Source organism: Salvia hispanica, chromosome 1 (genome assembly GCF_029641045.1).
Source record: "Salvia hispanica isolate PSC_SH4W2 chromosome 1, Shi_PSC_v1, whole genome shotgun sequence".
NCBI classification, from domain to species: domain Eukaryota; kingdom Viridiplantae; phylum Streptophyta; class Magnoliopsida; order Lamiales; family Lamiaceae; genus Salvia; species Salvia hispanica.
Genome location: NC_142692.1, coordinates 49,105,621 through 49,128,801, shown reverse-complemented (window position 1 = coordinate 49,128,801; position 23,181 = coordinate 49,105,621). Strand labels below are relative to the sequence as shown.

Sequence of the window (23,181 nt, the reverse complement as noted above, 5' to 3'; positions counted from 1 at the left end):
GAAAATGCAATAATTTCATTTAAATTAAAAAAAGTGCGTCCTAAAAAAATTTACATAAATTAAAAAAAAAATACATAAAACAAAAAAACTATCGCCGTGCAGTCTTCCGCGCCCACAACTCTTCAATGAAATCCTTTTGGAGTTGAATATGAGCATCCACTTGGCGCATGTCGGCATGTGCCTGGAGGCGGCCGGTTTCATCGTGAGGTACCCTCCGTCGTACGTTGGCGGCGGCCACACCGTGGTATGGACCGGCTTCATTATCGTCGTTGGCCCAACTAGTCAGTTGTACACCTTCATCTTCGACAATTATGTTGTGCATAATAATACATGCGTACATTATATCAGCAATGCAGTTGACATGCCACAAACGCGTTGGACCCCTAATTGCCGCCCATCGAGCCTGGAGCACCTCAAATGCGCGTTGCACGTCCTTACCCGCGTACTCCTGCCGTTCCGTAAAGTAGGTCTTCATGTCCTCATTTGCGCATCTGATCGTCTTCACAAAGATGGGTCACCTAGGGTATATCTCATCGGCCAAATAGTAGCCCATATCATGCCGGTTGCCGTTGGCGACAAAACTGATGGCCGGACCGACGCCCTGGCACTACTCGTTGAAAAGGGGCGACGAGTTGAGGACGTTGAGGTCGTTGTTCGACACGGCTACCCCAAAATATGCATGCCAAATCCATAGCTGATAATCAGCTACGGCCTCGAATATCATCGTGGGATTCTTTCCCTTGTAGCCGGTGGTGTAGAACCCCTTCCAGGCAGCGGGACAGTTTTTCCACTCCCAATGCATACAATCTATGCTGCCTAACATGTTGGGATTTGTATACTAAAAGATGCTTCGAGCGTACATGCCTTTGTACAGTCAGCTTGTGCATGTATACGAGAAACGCCACGTCCACTTGTTTACCTATTTATGAGAATAAATAATATAATATAATGGTTTATTATTGAAATATAATAAACAAGTCTAAGGCTTTTTACTAAGAAGGTCAAGTAGGGAAATGCGATGAATCTCCTCATGAGTTTTCCAGTAGGGGACTTGGCAAGATCTAGTAAGAAGAAAAACGTATTCACAACCTAGATAGGCATTAGCTACCTATTGGTATGGTTGCGGTGTTTGTGATAATTCTCTCTTACCTAAGAAGAGATTAGTAACACCGGTGTGGTAAAGCACTGAAAGGATCTAATCCGAAATGTATTCTTTATTGCTATCTACTGAAAGAATATATTTCAGAAAGTTTAGTATTTTCTAGTTTATGATATTAATATCAATATTGTTTATTCAATCAAACACCACTTTGACTTATCAATATGTGAGAGTTTGTACGTAACTCAAGTTCATGATATCTTGGGTGGTAGTAATTGAATAACATGAAGGTATTGGAATATTATTTCATAGAATTCGCGTGCTCAGTGTGGTATGATTAAATCCCTAAAAGGGTGATCCCCAATGAGGTGTTTGAAAGAGGAATTTATTATTCAGAAATCTGCGCAGTTGGAATTTATTCCACGAATAATAAATAAAGTTTCAAACTAGAAAAACTCTTTGGAGAATTAATTTAATTCTAGTCACATAGCAGACAAAAGAATTAAATTGATGGATCAAGATAATCTTAAACGCGGGAAATATTATAAAATAAAATGGACCCAAATTATTTGTAATTTGGTGATTTAAGTGGGAGTGCAATATTATTCTTTAGTGGAATAAAATAATATTCCATTGATAATATATTAAATCATGGGTCATTTGATTTAATTAGTAATTTATCTAATGGGTGAGCCCAACACTTAAGTCATTTCATGGATACCCTTACTAGCCCAATAAGGTCCACTATAAATAATGAATGAAAGGAAAATCCTAGCACACAATCCAAGACAACACAAAACCCTAACCCTAGTGCCTAGAAATCGGCGCCTCCTTCCTCTTCCTCTTGGTCTCGATTTTCGAGCCATAGTAGTGGGAGAATTAAGGTTTTGATTATTGTTCTTGATCTATCCTAATTCATAGGATTAGATCTAGACAATTTGGTGTTTGTATTGGGTTTCCCTAGATTCATTCAAAGTTATTTAATTGGTTTTCTAAGATTCGCCCACACGGATGGAGAATCAAGGACGAGGGAATAGTACGGAAGATTCGTGGTCGATAAACCAAGGATCTCCGGGTGGTGCAGCTAGCAACGTCAATCCAATGATGGATTATGAGGTAACAATCGAATCTACATCGAATATGCATGATTATGTGTTTATTTGATGTTATATCTATAGATCTATGTAAATTGCATGAAATTGGAGTCGAATGCATAATCACCTAAATAGATCCGTTCTAGGACCTGTTTGGTTTCCGTGTCTTCCGCTGCGGTAGTCCCAACATAACATCCCCGGGAACCCATGCTTCTCCCCGTGCATCTACAACAGATCCTGACAGTCTTCGGGGGTAGGGTTTCGAAGATACTGCTCACCGAATATTTCAACGACGCCCTGACAGAAATACTTCAGACAATGCAGGGCAGTCGTCTCACCAATGTGGAGGTACTCGTCCCACATGTCTGCCGCGCCTCCGTAGGCCAACTGTCTGATTGCCGCAGTGCACTTTTGAATAGCTGAGTGGCCGGGTCTGCCAGCCCCATCGTGCCTGAAGTGGAAACACAGATATCGACGCTCCAAAGCGTCAACGATACGCATAAACACCTCCATGTGTATCCTAAAACGCCGCCTGAACAGGTTGTCCCCAAACCGCGGCTGCTCTGTGAAGTAGTCGTCATATAGCCGTTGATGTTCAGCTACGTGCTCCCGATCAATCACTGCTTGGCGGTGGACAACGGGTCGAGGTACCGGCGGCGGCGGCTGCAAGGCCCTTTCTAACAGCCGCTCTGCCTCGTGGATCGTATAGGCCTCTAACTCTTCCAACACTTGCCATTCGAACTCCTCCTCAGCATCCCCACCACTATCACCCGCGTTACTCATTTCGCTTATTGCTCTTGTACAGAAATTCAGAGAGAGAGAATACTCGTTAAAACAAGCGGTGCAAATGAAAAATGACGTTCAAATCGCGTATATATAGTGTTTCGGAAATTAAATAATAATAAAAAGAAAAGTCGCTCACCGATCGCCAGCCTACAATGGCGGTGAGCCAATCGGCGAGCGCATCGGCCAACGCTCGCCTATTTTTTCGCCGATTTGGCGCTCGCCGCCTACAATGGTTCGGCGAGCAGACTGCACAGCACCGGGAATCAGCTAGCCGCCCCGCTCGCCACCATTGTGGATGCTCTTATTTCTATCCTATTATACATAAAATATTTATATTTTCCATTATTCCCTTTTATTTTACTTTTTCTTCATTTTCATTAATTCATTTATTATTATTTTTTCAAAACACATAAAAATATATTTTATATTTAGTGAAACGGAGCTAGTATATTAATAAAATTGAGGAATCGATCTAAATGATACTGTAGAACAAAATCAAGTATTATAAAAATGACGAGACAGAATTGCCTAAACTACCCTAGCCAAAACCCAACTAACCTAGCTCAGAAATTGTTTGTCCGATTAATTGAATTTTTTCTTGTTTTTTTACTTCCCGTTCCCAATAAATATTTCATTTTATTTTTTAGTACTTTGGTAAATAGATTATACTCCACATTTTATTAACTTATTATACCTACAATTATTATAAAATTAATAGATAATGACAAGATATTAACTTATTATACCTACAATTATTATAAAATTAATAGATAAAAACAAGATATTGACTTTTTTTCATTTACTTCTTTTTCATAAATTCAAATAATTTTTTATAATTTGCACCGTTAAATATGTACTCCCTCCATCCGCGAATAGGAGTCTCATTTTTTCCATTTTAGTTCATTTGCGAATAGGGGATCCGGTTCACTTTACCATAAATGATAAATAAGTTCCCACGTTCCACTAACTTCCATTCACATTTCATTTAAAACTAATATATATAAGTGAGACTCATATTCCACTAATTTTTTTCCACCCACTTTTCTTAACCTTTCTTAAAACTCGTATCACCGAGAAATGAGACTTCTAATAGCGGACATAGTGAGTAATATCTATTGAAGACAGAAAGGAGTACTCCCTCCATCCCTTATAAGTCACCATTTGATTCGGTATGGTTTTTAAGAAATGAAATAAAAAGTGGATTGAAAAAATTAGTGACACGTGGGTTCTACTTTTATATATTTTTAGTTTTGTAATAAAATATGAGTGAGAATGAGTTAGTGAAATGTATGATCCACTATAAGAAAATGCTAAAAGCGAAAGGTGATAAATTTCTAGAAACGGATGAAAATAGAAATAAATGACTGAAAAAGTAATCCTTTATCGGTTGATATCAAATGCATTTAATAAGTTAGTACGAAAGTAATCCAAAAGTCGAGTAAGTTGGCTGATCTATTGATATCTACTGGATCAAATTTGATGAGGTTTGAATTGTAGTAGTACTCCATTTTCGTACGAACAGAGTGTTGTACAATTGATAAGATAGTGGAACTCCCATAATGTTGTACTACTACGTACTTCATAGCACGGTTAACGTGTCCAGGATTATACCCACATCATCAAACTTTTCCGGTACATGGTTAACTCCCATAATCAATAGATTTTTGCATTATTACTCACATCATCAAACTAGCAGTCAACTTTCATTCATATACATGTAACTCTACCGAAAATAAGATTATACCCAGAAATATAGATTCGTGAGAAAAATAAATTTATACACACTCTAATTCGTGGTGGTTCCAAAACATAACGAGCAACCAAAAAATATACTATCTCTCTCCAAATACAAAAAAAGAGATGATGAATTACCTGTTCGATGGCTTGCTTTGCCATCAAGAATAAGATGTGATGATCTTTACAAAGTGTTATTAGCATGTATTTACAACTATTGATTGAGTGTGTGAATAATTTAATGGTTGCTACATTATTAAAGTGGCAGGGGAAGCGTAGTGTACCTCCTCGCCTTCCTGCTTGCTCCATTGCACCTTCGCACCTTCATTTACACAATTCCAAATATTCAAACTACATTTTACGTATAACACTACTATTACCAAGGAACAATCAAATACTCCGTCCACACCGGCTCCATGGTTTCAAAGGAATTAAGTAGTTCAAATTTGTTACTATGAGATTGTTAGCTACGGACCAAAAGGTGAGTGGTCCGTAAATTCTTGATAATATGTCAGCATAACTGCATAAGTAGCATGACACCAAATCCGTAATTACTTGGCTGAAAACAATTATGACGAAACTAAGCGAGTACATGGAAAACTTATTTCAACAAAAGGGAAAGCCCTCTTTCCTACAAGAAAAACCCCAGTTAACAATGATAGCATACTCAAGATATATCTCAATACATAATATTATCTGCCCAAAAGAAATAGTTTTTGCGATGGACGACGCGAATTTTAATGCAAAATTGGTATAGTGAATTAGTGTTAAATGAGAACTATACTTCATTAGAGAGAAAAACTTTCTAAAACTAGACATAGACTAATTTTGTAAAAAACTTTTATGAGTGGAGGTGGTGCATATCTTTATACCTCAGAACATTATACGAGAAAAGAAGGGAGCCGGTGCGGGTGGGTCCCGAGCCGGTTCGCGACGTCGTTCGATTGGGACGAGGGCTTGAGGTAGAGGATGGAAACAGTTCATACACACTCTCAATACATAGATTACATTCAACAGTCCATTGACTCCACACATACATTATTAAAACATCAACTTATTCATAAACAAATATCATACTCATATTCTTGAATTGCTTGCACTAAGCAGGAGAATCTCTTTATCCTGTCGGAAAAATTGCATGTCCGATTCTTGCAAATACACCCACGCTTCGATACCGTCGTTGCTTCTGTTGTTTAGCATCACTGTTGAATATTGATGGTCTACTTTTAGTTGGACCTTAAGTATTTAATCTTGCATTGGGCCTGACCCAATTGATTAAATGTTGTGGCCCAATGTTTTTGTAATGGTGGCCCAACCCGGCTTGATCCATGACTTACCTTGACTGCACCGATGTCTGCCACGTGTATCTCTCACCTGGATCCAGCTTTGTGGCCGTTGATTCTGTGATGTGTTTGTTAAGTGAGAGGCCGACCTCTCACTTACTCAGATTTAGTCTTTCTCCTCTCACACACCAGAACTTTCTCTCCGTCACTGCTTTCTCTCTCTTGTTTTCAGGCGACTTCGCCGGTGAACTCCTCATATCTTTGGGTTACACCGATTGGTCCTTGTTTTAGTGGATCTTATCGGTTTAGATCTTGAGTTTGGAGACTTTCTCGGTTTCCAACAGAGTGCTTGAAGGATTCTCACCTAGGGTTAGAATCTGGTGAAGAGCAGTGGTCAAGAAGTGAGTACATGAGAGGATCTTGTGAGTTGCTGGTGATTGTGGAGTGTTTGATAGTCTGGGTGACATTCGGTGTAGCTAGGGTTTTCTGACCTAGTATTCAAAGGTTTCTCATCGTGTGACTTGTGGTAGAAGCGTGTGGGGAGGTCCTTGGCCTAGTGTAGTCACTGTTGTGACCTGAGCCATATCCTTACTATTCTGTCTTTGTTGCATTTGTTTGTTTCTACTAAGATCCGAAAGGATCTTGTGTTGGTTTACTGATATATCTCCTTGAGTGTGCAGGTACTAATTGGGCAAGGACTTGGATTCAAGATTGGTTGAAATCTTGGAAGTGTTAGGGCCTCAATTAGGGTTTGATACCTGTAATTGTTAGATATCTCAGTGGGTTAGATTACTTGTAATCTTGTATCACCGTTTGTACTTGGCTTGTAATTTCTGAGATTAGCCATCTTAGAGATCAATCAATAAAGAGGTCCCGGTAATTAGCGAATCCCGAGTGATCTGATCCCTACAGTGGTATCAGAGCCACGGGGGGATCACTTGGGCGCGCCGGGTCGCAAAATAAGGAGGTGGGCTCGTCAGAGTAAGGCTCAGCCTCCGGTACAGGCTCTGAGGTAAGTCGGATTCTCCTTAACGAAGGGTTTCCGCTCAGGTAAATTGGCTGAATCTCTAAAACTTTTACAGCTTTCTAGTTTTAGGGGTGGGTAGTTGTTGCTGGTAGTTGCCACTGGTCGTGGCTTAGGCTCTCTGTTCTCCTACTTGTTTTGCATGTTCTAGTTGCTCTTTACAGCTTTCTTGCTTCCGCTGCTATTTTCTTTGAGTGTCTCTTTAATCTCAAAGTGTGTATCCCAGAGCTTGAATCTGTGTCCTTGAGTGAATTACCTGTCCACCATGTGCCTTAACCGCCTTGAGTGACCCCCTGCGCCCCCATACATTGGGTGATTGTGAACTGGGAAATCCTCTTACCGGGGTACACGTGACAGATAGGGAGGAACTCCTTTTGGACTTGAATCTTGAGTCTGAGATCACTTTGAGGTGACTCCTGTGCGTGTGCGCCTTTGCTGTATAAGTGCTTCTGTGTTTCTTGCATGAGAAACCCCTGCATATCTGTTCTAAGTGGTCTACTTGACTGTTGTGTGTTTAAGACCACTCTCTGTGAAAGCAGGGTTGCTTGCTGTGCTCTCTGGGTTACTGGTACTTTTGTGTGTGTTAAAATCTTTCTCAAAATGTCCCAGCCAGTTGGCATTGTCCCCTTTAATGAGAAAAATGATTTTGTGATTTGGAAACAGAAAATGAAGTGTGTTTTAATTCAGCATAAAGTTTTCAAATCTGTTGAGGGATTAGTCCCTGACACTGAGTCTGCAGATAAGGCTGCAGAAATGAATGAATTAGCTAGGTCTATTATTATACTCAACCTAATGGACTCTGTGATCAGGAAGGTTGGTACCATTGAGTCTGCCTCTGAGCTGTGGGAAAAGCTAGATACTCTGTATACTGAAACCTCAATGTCATCAAGAATGTATTTGCTGGAAAAACTCTTTAAGTTTAAACTTGATCTTTCAAAGGGCATTGAGGATAATATTGACATTTTTCAAAAGCTTGTTCAAGACATTAAAAGGTCTGGTGACAAAACCATTGATGAGTATACTAGCATTGCCCTAATGAATGCTATCCCTGATTCTTATAATGATGTTAAAGCTGCCATTAAGTATGGTAGGGATTCTGCCCCCCTTGATTTAATCATTAGTTCTTTAAAATCCAAAGAAATTGAGCTTAAGGAAAATCAAGCTTTTAAAACTGCTCAGTCAAAGGCTTTAAATGTTAGGGGCAGATCTAAAAATAGAGGGGGTAATGAGGACGGTAACTCTAATGGGAATGGTAAAAAGAAGGGCAAGAGTAGGTCCAGGTCTAAGAGCAGGAATCCTAAGTCTAATAGAAAATGTTTTAACTGTGGTGAGGTTGGTCACTATAAAAAGGAGTGCCCTAATCCTAAAAAGCAGAAAAATAATAATAATCAACTGGATTCCATGGCTAACCTGGCTAAGGATAGTGATTCTGAAGGTGTTTGCTTCATGACTCATGATATTCTTTCTGTTAACTCTACTCTTGGCTGTTCTTTTTCCATTAATGACTGGCTAATTGATTCTGGATGCACCTATCATATCTCTCCTTTCAAAAATGTGTTTTCTGATTTCAAACCTGTGGAAAATACCTTTGTTTCTATGGCAAATGACAAAAAATGTCAGATTCTTGGCATTGGTACAGTGTGTTTGAAATTCAGTAATGGCTATGTGCTTAATTTGAAGAATGTGAGATATGTGCCTGATTTGTGTTACAACCTGCTCTCCTGTACATGTTTAGAACAAGAAGGTTTTGAGGGTAAGTGGGGGCAGGGTGTTATGAAAATCTGTAAGGGTGCTATGTGTTTGTTTAAAGCTGAGAAGAAGTGTAATCTCTATGTGTGTTCTGCTCAATCTGTGGCCTGTGTGAGTAATCTTGCTAATGTGGTTAGGGTTGATAAGGCCATGTTGTGGCATAATAGACTTGGTCATATGAGTGAAAAGGGTCTTAATATTTTGAAGAAAAATGAGTTGTTATCTGAAAATGATTTTCAAAATAGTCTCCCCTTTTGTGACACTTGTGTGTTGGGCAAACAACACAGAGTTACCTTCCCCACTCCTATGACTGACAATGTCAGTAAGAGTGTTCTTGAGTATCTCCACATGGATGTGTGGGGACCAGCCTCTGTTTCTTCTCATTCAGGGTCTGTGTATTTTCTGTCCATAATTGATGATTTCTCCAGGAAAGTTTGGTGTTTTTTAATGAAAAATAAGTCTGAAGTCTTTGAAAAATTTTTGACTTAGAAAAATCTTGTTGAAAATTAAATTGGAAAAACCATTAAAGTCATTAGGACAGATAATGGTCTTGAGTTTTGTAATTCCCAAATGGATGCTTTGTGCTCCAAGTTTGGAATTAAAAGACACAAGACCACTCCTTATACCCCTCAGCAAAATGGAGTTGCTGAAAGGATGAACAGAACCCTTTTGGAAAAAGTTAGGTGTCTTTTGTCTAAAAGTGGTTTTTCTAAAAAATTTTGGGGTGAAGCCCTTCTGACTTCAGCATACCTGGTGAATAGGTCCCCCTCAGTCCCTTTAAAGGGTAAATATCCTGAGTCTATATTCACTGGGAGGAAAATCTCTTTATCCCATTTAAAAGTTTTTGGATGTAGTGCTTTCATTCACTCTAAAACTGATAAGCTGGATCCCAGATCCAAGAAAGGGGTATTTCTTGGATATCCAGAAGGTGTTAAGGGTTATAGGATTTGGAATAGAGGTAAACCAGGTTTTAGGGTCATAATAAGTAGGGATGTGGTCTTTAATGAGGATGAGTTCCCCTGTCTTAAGCCTGACCCTGATACCTCTCCTATAAGTGCTGACAATGAGCCTCTTAGTGAGGTGGAGTCCACTGACACTCTCACTGAGGTGGAGCCATCTAATGATGCTCCAAGTGAGGTGGAGCACTTCTGGAATACAAATCCTATAGCCCCTGACCCTGAACCAGAACCTGAGCTTGAGCCTCAGCTTGAGCCTGAACCCCAAAATGTGACTCTTCATGATGACCAAGTTGTTGAGCCTGAACATGTTCCTAACCCTGGTCCAGATTTGAAGGATTACCTCCTGTCTAGAGATAGAGTCAGAAGGAATCCTAATCCCCCTGTTAGGTATTTAGGCCTTGTTAACTTGGTTAATCTTGCTTTTAATGTTTTTTAGTCTGATGGAAATGAGCCCCAATCTTATAAGCAGGCTCAGAAGTCCAAGTTTTGGGACATGTGGTTCAAAGCTATGACAAAAGAAATCCACTCCTTGGATGTTAATAAAACCTGGATTCTTGTGCCTCTGCCCCCTGGTGCCTCTGTGGTTGACTGCAGGTGGCTATTTAAGTTGAAAGATGAGATTGAGGGATTGAGGTACAAGGCTAGGTTGGTTGCAAATGGTTTTACACAGCAAGAGGGGGTAGACTATACAGAAATTTTTGCTCCTGTGGTTAAGTTTACTACTGTGAGAGTGATGCTTGCCTTATGTGCTCATTTTAATTGGGAATTAAAGCAAATGGATGTCAAAACTACTTTTCTTCATGGTGACTTGGATAAACCCATTTACATGAAACAACCAGAGGGTTTTGTGGATCCAAACTTTCCCAATCATGTGTGTTTACTTAAGAAAGCTTTGTATGGTCTTAAACAATCTCCAAGGCAGTGGAATATTAAGTTCAATACTTGCATGCAGAAGTTAGGCTTTGTTAGGAGCTCATTTGATGCTTGTTTGTATGTGAAAGATTTTGATAAAGTGCCTGTGTTCTTGCTGCTGTATGTGGATGATATGCTTATTATAGGTCCTTGCATGAAGTCTGTTAAACATGTGCAATCTGCTCTCTGTGATAATTTTGACATGAAAGACCTTGGTGATGCCAAAAAGATTTTGGGGATCAATATCCTAAGGGATAGGAAGTCCTCATCTCTGATTCTTCATCAGGAGCCTTATGTGCAAAAAATTCTTGAAAAGTTTAATATGCTTGGTGCTAAAACTGCTTCTGTTCCTCTAGCTGCTCATTTCTTGCTAAGTAAGGACTTGTGTCCTAAGTCTGAGTCTGATGTGAAAGCTATGAAGAAGGTCCCTTATTCTAATGCTATAGGCTCTGTCATGTATCTCATGGTTAGTACTAGGCCTGATATTGCCTATGTTGTTTCTTGCTTAAGTAGATACATGTCTAATCCAGGACTTGTGCATTGGGAGGCTCTTAAATGGTTGCTTAGGTATTTGAAACATACTTCAAAGTATGGTCTGTGTTTTTCTAAGTGTGATGATGGTGTTGAGCTATGTGGTTTTGTTGATTCTAACTATGCTAATGACAAGGACAAGAGAAAGTCCACTACTTCTTATGTGTTTACTGTGTGTAGGTCTTGTATTAGTTGGAAATCACAATTGCAGCACATAGTTGCCCTCTCCACTACTGAGTCAGAATATATAGCCATCACAGAGGCTATGAAGGAGGCTATTTGGTTAAAGGGAGTTCTCTCTGAACTCAAATTCTTGCATAATACTCCTGCTGTTTATTCTGATAGCCAGTCTGCTATCCAATTGTGCAAAAATCTTGTTTTTCATGATAGAACTAAACATATAGATGTTAGGTTCCATTTCATTAGAGATGTTGTTGAAAAATGTGAGGTTTTGTTGCATAAAGTGCATACTGATAAAAACCCTGCAGACATGGGCACTAAGTGCTTACCTGTGGAGAAATTGCTTTCTTGCATTAAAAGGCTGCATTTTGATTGTGGTTAGCATGTGCATATGCATGTCCCGGGGGAAAGACCTTGATGATTCATTAAGTCTTGGCTTAGCTGAAATCACAAGGCAGTAAAAGTCCTATAAGACTAATTGGCTTGCCATCTGGTGTCTTATTAGGCAACCTGGTCTTATCTCTTGACTAATGAGCTTCAAAACTCTCTGGTGTCTTGAGGAAGGCCTTGTAGGCTGTGATGAAGCAACAGTAGACTTAGGCTCTCCCCATATGCTCCCAAAGTAATCCAAGGTGGAGAATGTTGAATATTGATGGTCTACTTTTAGTTGGACCTTAAGTATTTAATCTTGCATTGGGCCTGACCCAATTGATTAAATGTTGTGGCCCAATGTTTGTGTAATGGTGGCCCAACCCGGCTTGATCCATGACTTACCTTGACTGCACCGATGTCTGCCACGTGTATCTCTCACCTGGATCCAGCTTTGTGGCCGTTGATTCTGTGATGTGTTTGTTAAGTGAGAGGCCGACCTCTCACTTACTCAGATTTAGTCTTTCTCCTCTCACACACCAGAACTTTCTCTCCGTCTTCTCTCTGCTTTCTCTCTCTTGTTTTCAGGCGACTTCGCCGGTGAACTCCTCAGATCTTTGGGTTACACCGATTGGTCCTTGTTTTAGTGGATCTTATCGGTTTAGATCTTGAGTTTGGAGACTTTCTCGGTTTCCAACAGAGTGCTTGAAGGATTCTCACCTAGGGTTAGAATCTGGTGAAGAGCAGTGGTCAAGAAGTGAGTACATGAGAGGATCTTGTGAGTTGCTGGTGATTGTGGAGTGTTTGATAGTCTGGGTGACATTCGGTGTAGCTAGGGTTTTCTGACCTAGTATTCAAAGGTTTCTCATCGTGTGACTTGTGGTAGAAGCGTGTGGGGAGGTCCTTGGCCTAGTGTAGTCACTGTTGTGACCTGAGCCATATCCTTACTATTCTGTCTTTGTTGCATTTGTTTGTTTCTACTAAGATCCGAAAGGATCTTGTGTTGGTTTACTGATATATCTCCTTGAGTGTGCAGGTACTAATTGGGCAAGGACTTGGATTCAAGATTGGTTGAAATCTTGGAAGTGTTAGGGCCTCAATTAGGGTTTGATACCTGTAATTGTTAGATATCTCAGTGGGTTAGATTACTTGTAATCTTGTATCACCGTTTGTACTTGGCTTGTAATTTCTGAGATTAGCCATCTCAGAGATCAATCAATAAAGAGGTCCCGGTAATTAGCGAATCCCGAGTGATCTGATCCCTACAATCACTATATGATCCTTCAGCTCCGACACCATCGTTTGCGTTGGGAGGCTGAGTGAGTCCGGCTTTCTGAACCCAAAATCCAGCTCGTAATCGCCGAATTTCGAAAAATCCGTCAACCATATCATCTTACAATCGTGGGTCTTGGCTCTCTTGTTGGCATCCAAGAAATTGTCAACCATCAATTTCCGACCAAACTCTTTGTCCGCGAGCAGTCGCGGACTCCCTGTACCATGGCGTGGCGGATCCTTGACGCCAAGGCGGGAAAATTTTTCCCTTGAGCGTCTTCTGCGGCTATGTCAAGGAAAGAACCGGAATCCACGTGCCAAAAGCGTTCTTGGGCACGTGTGGGATGGTTCTTTCTCAAATACTGATGAGCTGCCCGATGATGGCGGCTCGGGGTTCCCCGCGACGCGCGATGTCTGCGCAGAGGATGGCTTGTGCTAGGAAGGTAGAGACGGTGACCACCCTCGACGGAGGGGGCTCGGACGTCAGCCGCTGGCGGAGTTTCTTTATGGCTTTGTTGTCGAAGAGGTAGCGCTCGGTGATGATGTTTTCATGAGGCTCGTTGTCGTAGGGAGGAAGATTCTCGGCGGGGAAGTAGGAGCTGCGGTGGTCGAAGTAGGGTTGAATAAGTAGTTTTCCGGTGGTGCATGCGGCCATGGCCCAGGCCGCGAGGAATGAGGAGAAGGAGGCGGTATCAACGACCCTGTTGTTCACAAAATATAACAATAGGATACTATTAGGATGATAATTATCTTAAATTGATAACTGAACACCAAGAACTAATAGGATACTATTAGGTTGACATACAAATTTCTTCGTTACTCACTTCGTCCTTAAAAATTTGTCACTTATTTCCATTTCTGTTCATCCCTAAAAATTTGTCACATTTCACTTTACCAACATTCCACTAACTCATTCTCACTCACATTTTATTATAATACTAATATATAAAAAAGTAGGACCCACAAGTCACTAACTTTTTTAGTCTACTTTCTATTGCATTTTTTAAAATCCATCCAGACCAAATGGTGACAAATTATTAGGGATGGATGGAGTCAGTTTAAGAAAGTTATCAACTGATCATATACATATAAGTTATATTCCACATCATTGTATAAAGAAACCTAAAAACGTTATGTAAGTCTCATGGATCACTTTGAAACCATTAGTATGACCTGTGCGACACGCATGCAACGATGGCCAAACCCCCGCATTGAAACCTGTTGATTTGGACGGCGAGGATTGCATGAGTGGGCCCATCGACATCAGCCAAGTCGACTGGGAAGAGCTGGTTCAACTGCTGGGGATCCACGTGGCTCCTCAAGGTGACAGAGAGATCCACACCGACTTGAGCAGTCAAAAAGAGAGCGCCTTGGTCGTCGCAATCCACTTGTTGTTTCTCCTTATTGTACCTTCCTGCAGCGGGTAGAAGTTGGATAGAATTTGAGCCAAAGATTCTTCCAACAAAACAAATTTCGATTCTCCATCATCACATGAATAATAAAGGATTCGAGTGTGATTGGCAGCCGGGTTGATCTGGTCTAAAAGAGAGATTTTGTAGCGGCTGAGATGCGGCGGAGTAGCCTTGCATGGTTTCACAAGCTTCTGTGTCACCACCTTCACCTTCATCTTCATCTTCACCGCACAAAAATAAGAGCAAATTGTAAGTGTTGTGTGTGGTGAGGAGGCTCGGCTCAATGCTTGCTCTATTAATGTAAATCGCTACACACACTCCCCCTCACATTATGGATGTAAATAGGGTTCAGTAATATTTAAAATGCTGAAAGTTGGGGCTTAACTTGGGACAGGTTGTATTGTAATTTTTGTGGCAAATTTTAAAAATTGACATGACTAAAAGTGGCAAATTATTAAAATAATAATTGACATGACTAAAACACGACTACAAAGTGGCAAATTAAAAAAGAAAAGAACTCACATGATTAAAAGATGAGTTTGTGGCTGAATTTCTGCCCAAAACCTTTATGTAAAGGAGAGACATGCATTAAGATAATAGACTAAATAATTATGCTCCATTATTAATTTTCGTGGGGTCAACCCAATAAATATACAGTAAATATGTAAATATAAATTTCTTGATTGATACAACCACTCATTCACGATCCTGCTTATTTAATGGTGTAGATCAAATTTATGCTTCTGTTATTTAAGAAAAAAAATTACGAAATTAAATATGAAAGGGTCGAATCGTATTTTATAGTTCTCCCTCTGTCTTAGTATTAAATATAAAATAATTATTTATCGACGAAAGATTTTATACATAGTTGTCTTGTAAGTTAACAAAGAAAAAAGAAAAAGTAGACATGTTGTTTTCATTTTAAAAATATTTTATTTTTAATAGGATAATTAAAAAAACTCATTTTATTTTTAATTGTACAGAGGGAGCATGATTTTTAGGAATGCAATTTACTCATAAAACTAAATTGATATGGAAAAATAGGTATAAAAATTATGAAACCAAAATACATTTTAATCATGTTAGTGGAGAATGGGATCCACTTCAATAGAGAGAAAAAAGTGATTCAAAGTATTATTAGACCATCTTCAATCATACATAAAAAATGAGTTTCGGTGTAGAAATCTTCTCCAACCATACACCAAACTTAAACCCATTTTTTAGTTTTTTTTGTGAAACAACACCATATTTGGTGTTACTGCGAAAGTTTTGTGAAACAAAATCTCATAAATGGTGTAAATCTTAATTTTGGTGTAAATGGTTGGAGTAAAATTATTTTTTGGTATGACATATGCTCAAAGATGAGTTTAAATTTGGTGTAAATGATCAGAGATGGTCTTATAGACGTCGCATAAGACAATTTTTAAGCATACCAATTAAAAACAACATAATTAATATTCCATCCGCCAATAAAATATAGATCCATATGTAGATATTATGAATTTTAATGAGAAATTAGTAAAGTGAGAAAAAATGAGCAAAAATGGATAATGTATGAGATAAAAACTTTTTTCATTTTTGAAAATAGAACTATTTTTCGCAGACACTCTCAAATAAAAAATAAAACTATTTTTTATTTGTGGATAGAGAGACTATCATATGCGGACAAAAGTAAACATTATCATTGTGCTTGCATTCTTAAAAGTAGCTCGGGAATCATTGGTTCAATTAGTTGAACTTTTTCTTGATCTTCGTTGAACTAATAGCATCAGTAATGGAAGACCCTTTCATTTTTAATTATTTCCAAGCTAGCATTTTACTCAAGAGCGTATCTCTTACTGCAACAAAGGATCCTATCTCAGGCCTATCCCACTTTCCATTTCATTTCTATATTATTATTTATTTATTTTAATTTTTTTGCACTTCTATATTTAATATGTTAATCCCTCCGTCTATGAAAATTTGTCACTTATTTCCATTTTTATCTATTCCTAAAAATTTATCACCTTTCATTTTTACCATTTTTTCAGTGGACCTCATATTCCACTAATCCATTCTCACTCACATTTTTTATAAAACTAATATATAAAGTATGAATCACATGTCATTAACTTTTTCAACTCACTTTCCATTAAATTTCTTAAAACTCGTGCTTGGTCAAATGATGACAAATTATAAGGGACGAGGGAAGTATCAAATTAAATAATTTAAAATGCAAAAATATTATTACATTCGTCCCACAATAAGAGTCAAATTTTCGCATTTTGGTCACTCCCACAATAAGAGTAACATTTCACTTTTACTATAAATGGCAAGTAAACCCCACATTCCACCAACTTATTTCACCCACATTTTATTATAAAACTAATATATATAAGTGGGACTCATAGTCCATTAACTTATCCAACCCACTTTTCTTTACAATTCTTAAAACTCGTGCCAACAACAAATGTGACTCCTATTATGGGACAGAGGTAGTAATACGCAAATCTTCATTGTATTGCAATATTGGAAAAATTGTCTTCCCTCCATCCCACAACAGATGTCACATTTCATTTTTTGCACTCGTTTTTAAAATATGGGACTAATAAATAGTTATAGTGGAGAGAAAGTAAAGTAAAAGAAGATAATATTCTATCTTTTACTTTACTTTTTCTCCACTTTAACGATTTATTACTATCATTGTTCCAAAATGAGTGCAAAAATAAAGTATGACATCTGTTATAGAACGGAGGACGTAGAAACATAAGAGAAGATAAAGATGTTGATGTGAGAAATGGGAAAAATGGGATGAGATATTTATAGCAGAAAATATGAAATAAAACATTAAAAATATACTGTATATATAAGGGCCGATGATCGGCCCTATCCAGACAATGGGTGACCGGTCATCAGTCAATGGAGATCGGCCAAGGCTGCCGATCGGCATATGGGAGGGGCCTTTGATCGGCTCTTTCCCCGCAATTCAAGGCCTCTCGATCGGCCCTTCCATCGTCAATGCTTTAATAAGATTTTGACGGTTGAAAATGCATTTTGATGGCCGTTGATCTTATCATCAAATTCAAGAAAAAGTTAAATTAATTTGGCAATTGTTTAATTTTCATCAAATTGAAGAAAATGTAAGAGAGAGAGATCTCTATTGGTGTTTGAGTTGTACCACTACATCTTCGTACGAAGCGTAATATAGTGTGTGTTGTACAATTCGAGAGTACAATTGATAGATTAGTGGAAATCCCATAATATTGGAGTACAATTCAAAAATAAATCCTCTTCCTTATACACCAAAAATGATGATGAATTACCAGCCCATGGCTTTGCCATCAAGAATGAGATGTGATGATCTTTAAAAAATGTTAGCATGTATTTACAGATATTAGGTGTGAATAATTTATGAGATATCATTTGTGCAGAATGGTTGAGACATTATCAAAGCGGCAGGGGAAGTGTAGTGTACCTCCTCGCCTTCCTGCTTGCTCCATTGCACCTTTGCACCTTCATTTACACAATTTCAAACATTCAACTACATTTTACGAAATCAAATAATCAAGCCAAATTCTCTTTGCTTACATTGTGAGGGTAATGGCTCGAAAGAAAATAGCCTTCTTTGGGCATCGGTGGGACTCTTCAACCATCTGCAGTACAAAGATGCTGCTCCAACCACCGATGCAAGTGACAGCAATGCCAGATAACCAAAATGGGAAGCGTCGTTAGCAAGTATTGCGACCCCTAGCATCACCGACTCAGACAAACTAGCTACCGCCACCTCTGTTGTCCCAATAAGATTCACTTTAGATGCAGGGATCCCCGTTTGCAGAATCTGTGCCCCTACAACGTTATATGACATGTGCCCCAATCTAGACAAAACCTGTGGATCAAAATGTCGAATTTCAAGAGTCAAATGAAGAGCAAACGTAACAAGTTATCATGATAATATGACTGAGTAGTAAGAAATTGAAATAGTCAAATGAAGAACAAGCATAACAAGTTATCATGATAACTCTAAGAGTGATTTAGAATTTCAAAAGAAATCAACAATAATAAAATGAGAGCAGAAAATGACTCACAATCAAACATAAGAAGAATACAACTGGAATTTTCTGAGACACAGATCCACTCCAGTAAACACCAACTGCAAGGGTAAGAAGAGCAGCATGAAAAATAAGGCCAGCTGCTCCAGCCTAGAATCCGAAAATAATGATTATTAGCGAAAAAGTCAATAAACTCTTAGCAAAAAGAAAAACTAATAGATTAAGATCAACTGGTTTTTAAAACATTACCTTAAGCATCCCAAGTCGCTCAACCATTTTTGTGGAAATGAATGTTGCTGCAACACCCATAAGTGCACAGAGTCCAGTGAACCCTCCAATAATAGTAGGATTTAGACCTGAAACAATCACATTTACATCAACATAAATACCTGGTTTATCACTAGGGAGGAAATAGTTTTTGCGTACAAACACCCAATCTCTCATGAATCAATACGAATGAATTTCCATAACAAACTTCTTGTTCTCAATCTTAATTAAATTATACATAGATGATTACAGTGTCCCAAACACCCCAAATCATTATTTCCATTATCATTTTCATTGTGTTATCTCTCTTTTTTCTCCCCTCCGACTCTACTCGTCCCTGCTCAGTTCTCAAACTCCATAACTAGAGTACCACTGCCGTAATCGTGCCAGTGATGCTCAAATTCAGACTGAAGATCTGACAGGTCAATGCTTAAAAGTCAGACCTACCTTGTATGCTTGAAATGTATAAGTCAAGGAAGAAGGCAGGACAGACTGTTCGTGTCAGGGGATTAGTGGGAGAGGAATCAGTAGCCATGAATATAAGTGAAGAGCAAGGAGTTAGGTTGCAGGTATGTGGGCGAAGTCTGTTGGTGCTGGCAGTAATGGCTGTACTGGGGGAATCAGAGACGGGTGGAGATGAGGGGACAATTAGCATCGGAAGGGGAAAATATAAGGAAAGGAAGAGAGGGCAAAATGGGTGGCAGCAGGAGCAGAACAAATAATAAAGTGGCAGAAATGAAAGAAAAAGAACAAAACAGCAGCAAATTTGAGAATCATAGGCTAAAAGAATATCAACTGTACTGGGTCTTTCCGGCAACCAAATCTTATAAGAGATTTCATGTTTTTAAGAAAAGCATAACGAAACTTGTAGTTTAATAAATTGACATACCAGAGTTATCATGCATTAACCTATTCGTTTAAGTTTAAGGTTCAAGACAATACCGTGTTGCGTTAAAAATGCAGTCATCATGCCTCCAGGAGTAAGAACAACATTAAAATAGAGTAGCACATAAGCAAGGCTTGCAGGCAAAACAGGCTGCTGAATGTATTCTGACCACCCATGCTTGATTGCTTCTACACTTGTGGCCACTATGCAAAAAAAAGGCATCATTAGCTCAAACAATAAGCAGAACCAGAATCAACACAAATAAAAGTTAGTCACCATATAAAGATAAAAAACAATATATAAACACATGTCTAGACATAAAAACCGTTATATTACATAAATTTGCGGTATTTGGAGTGGATTCTACTGATGAATTGGCAGAACAAGTTTGTGGACATTTGGCACGGTCCAGAACTCCAGCAGAAAGCTTGTTGGTTAACCAGGTAAGAACAACCTACGTCGTGCGAGAGAAAGTCAGAATTTAAAGGAAGCTAGTAAACGAAGAACCAGGGAAAGACCAACACATATTACCACAATAGGTAAAGACCATATCATCAAACTAGCTGCCAGTTTTAAGCATTTCACTGGTTCATATTTAGATAAGAAGATGCCAAATAAAGATGCTCCTGCAATCTGCATTTGCAAATAATGAATATCAGCACTAAAAATCCAATAAAAAGCAGGAATTACAAAGGGATCTTAATTTTCAGTCATTACCTCACATATGAGATCAATTCTACTCAAAGTTGCATTTGCTTGAGCAAGAGCAATTGGTCTATTTGTTCCTGCCAACTGTTGAGAAATACACAAACAATATAAAAATACTGCACAGCATTAGCAGGCTAAATAGTGGTTATGGAAAAGGAACTGATGAACTAGATAAACGTGTTACCAAAACAACCCAATCACGCTCCATTGCAACCCCTAGAGCCAACCCAGAGAGCCTTTCAACAGCCAAAGCAATAACGAGTACAGCAAACCAAGGTTGGAGAAGAACAGAAGATGCAGCTGTTTGGTTGACTCTGTGGGCTTGGATAATCATTCCAACAGATAACAGCTGAGCAGCTGCCTGAAAGAAGAAGAACAAAAGATTAATTTTTTATAGACAGGTTTACCTTCTTCCAGGCAAGAAAATAGAAGTTACCTGAACAACAGTCAAACAATTATATGCAGGTACTCTTGGAAAATGATCCATTAGCTTCCCTACCAAAGGTCCTCCAACAATTACTGCAAGCTGTTAAAGCAATCACATGATTGTACGGTTATCCAGCTGCCTCCAATTGAAAGCCTTTGTTATCTATGTGCACCAATACCTTTGCAAAGAAGCCCATGACCGCCACAGGAAGAAGACTAGGATGAATCAACGCAATGGCAGCAGGCCAAGCAAAATTCCACAGCTGTTCGACCAAATTCCCAGCCAAGCAGCTACCATATAAAGCTAATTGAACATGCGATCATCATTAGAAGTTTAGAACATAGCACAGCTAGAATTTTGTACCACTGTAAATACATGAATTTGAATATGTGGATTAACAGATAAAATATGCCCCGTTATCTCTTTAGATGAAACTGAAGAATCAGATATAGAACAAGCTAGTATGTATTGGCACAATTATAGATGATTATGAAGCATATGAAGGCATTTTGATTCGACAATAGAGACAGAGAGCATAAACAGTGATCAGATCAAGTCTGTGGAAACCTTATGTTCCACTCAAGAAGATTTCACGGTGCCACTATATCTTGCAGCACCTTTAAAGTCAAATTCTTCACATTTTTTTTACACAAAGGCATCATCTGGTCAGCTGTTTAGGCAATAATACTCCAGGATATACCAAAGAAGACAGAAAAGACAAGGTGTTAATATTACAATTTGTTAATCACAAGTCTATGTGCTGCAAGGAAAAGGGATGGGGCAAACATAGGCTCGGCCTTTACTTCTTGTTTCATCATTTTAATTGCAGTTAGGTATTTTAGTCTGCCTGTGGGCTCCTTTCGTGGGTTTAGCAGGCTAAAGTGGATAAAAGAAGTTTCTCTCTTTTTAGAAGATTTTTCTAGGAAGCTAATAAAATAAGTCTCTCCCTTCCTGAGGAGGACTATCTAGGATTTTACCTTTGATCATAGGTTTATCTTCTAATAGTTCTCGTTATTAGAACCTTATTTGATACTCCGTTCCACGGGAAGTGAGTCGTATTCCTTTTTGGGCCGTACCAACTAACTTGATGCATTCTCTTTATTGGCAAAAAGCAATACTCTATCCCTCTCTTACTTTATCTTCTCTCCTACTTTTTTCTCTCTATTTTTTTCACACTCCTACTTTATTCTCTATTTATTTGACCACTACCTAAAATCCTGGTGGGACGGAGGGAGTACTTTGTTTAGTTATCACTCATGTTGAGACGGATACCAAGGCAGTTGCTTCTCTTTAATCTCAATATAATTGTATGTCATTTCTGGAAATGAAATGTTTTTGGGAAGTATATCAATGTAGTGAAGAAACTAACTCAATTACTTCAGCAATCTTCTTCTTTTTTTTACACCGTCTATCTTTTCTTGTTGTTTGCAAACTCTTTTTGTAAAAAATTCTAAAATAGTTAAATATGAATAGGAGAAAGCTAACCATATAGTCCGGTTGGATGAGCAGGAGTGGCAGCAATTGCATTCTGCTCTTCCTCTGATAAGACCTACATAATCCAAATAGATAAAGATAGCCAACAATCTAGATTTGCAGAAACATATAGTTTCACACTTGAGAAAATGCCAAGAAATGGAGAAATATGCATCTGAAAAAAACTCACAGGCAGTGCTGTCAAAATTGTGTCTACATAGGTGCCACCACCAACTAGTAACTCAAGTCCATCTGTCTCTAAGGGATCAGATTTTATATGAACAACCGGGATTGAAGAATTCGAGTCAAGACATGCACTATCCTCAGTTGCTACAGGTTCCAAGACTTCCGTGTTGATCAATGAACACCTTAAGTTAAAGGGCCTAAGCCTGCACATCAGCGTTCGAACCTTTTGTGATAAGCAAAGTTACAATGAAATTGGATATTTACACAAACACTGCAATTATCGAATTATTCAGCTTATCCAAACAGTGGCAACAATATACTCACACAACCAAATCAAAATCATGAGAACAAAGAGGATAAAATTCAGCTGCCTAAAATTGAATACCTGGTGGGGACAGAATGAAGAGTCAATAATCGTGGAGTGTGAGAGAGGATTGGTTGACGTAATCGAAGATAAGAGGGCGGAGGAGACAAGGCAGAATAAGCTTGGAGGAGGCGAAGGGCGGGGGAAGGGTGAGAGTGAGGAGTGACGACGATACCCATGGGTGCGCCGTCAATATCTCCACCGATCAGCGGCGGCGCTAATGCTTCGGATTCCGAGGCGTCGTGTTGAACAATGATGCATTACAGCGAAAACCTACTGAGCGCAGGTTGCTCAATGCAAGAGAGAGTGGAATTGGAGAAGGAGAGAGAGCAAGAAATCCAATTCCAAGTGGGATGAAATGGTTTAGAGGCCATAAATTAGTCTGACGTGTACGGAACTCTACCCACATTCCAATCAAATGCATTTCCTTCTCTTAGT

At 38.9% G+C, this 23,181-nt stretch overlaps 1 protein-coding gene and 1 pseudogene across 2 annotated transcripts; both read right to left on the bottom strand.

The window, feature by feature from the left end:
• Positions 1-12,389: 12,389 nt before the first annotated feature.
• On the bottom strand, positions 12,390-14,776 carry LOC125220460 (stemmadenine O-acetyltransferase-like; annotated as a pseudogene). The gene is made up of 2 exons (XR_016134399.1): positions 14,166-14,776; positions 12,390-13,693 (listed from the first exon to the last, which is right to left on the bottom strand). The product of XR_016134399.1 is annotated as a stemmadenine O-acetyltransferase-like (transcript).
• Positions 14,777-17,595: 2,819 nt separating this feature from the next.
• On the bottom strand, positions 17,596-23,181 carry LOC125217581 (solute carrier family 40 member 3, chloroplastic-like). Its single transcript, XM_048119098.2, has 14 exons — positions 22,765-23,181; positions 22,384-22,582; positions 22,206-22,269; positions 20,899-21,023; positions 20,730-20,819; positions 20,478-20,654; positions 20,303-20,377; positions 20,117-20,218; positions 19,922-20,039; positions 19,642-19,788; positions 18,682-18,788; positions 18,469-18,582; positions 17,972-18,269; positions 17,596-17,896 (listed from the first exon to the last, which is right to left on the bottom strand). Exons 1-14 carry the CDS (start codon positions 22,920-22,922, stop codon positions 17,793-17,795), a joined length of 1,878 nt encoding a protein of 625 aa, XP_047975055.1. The 5' UTR covers positions 22,923-23,181; the 3' UTR covers positions 17,596-17,792.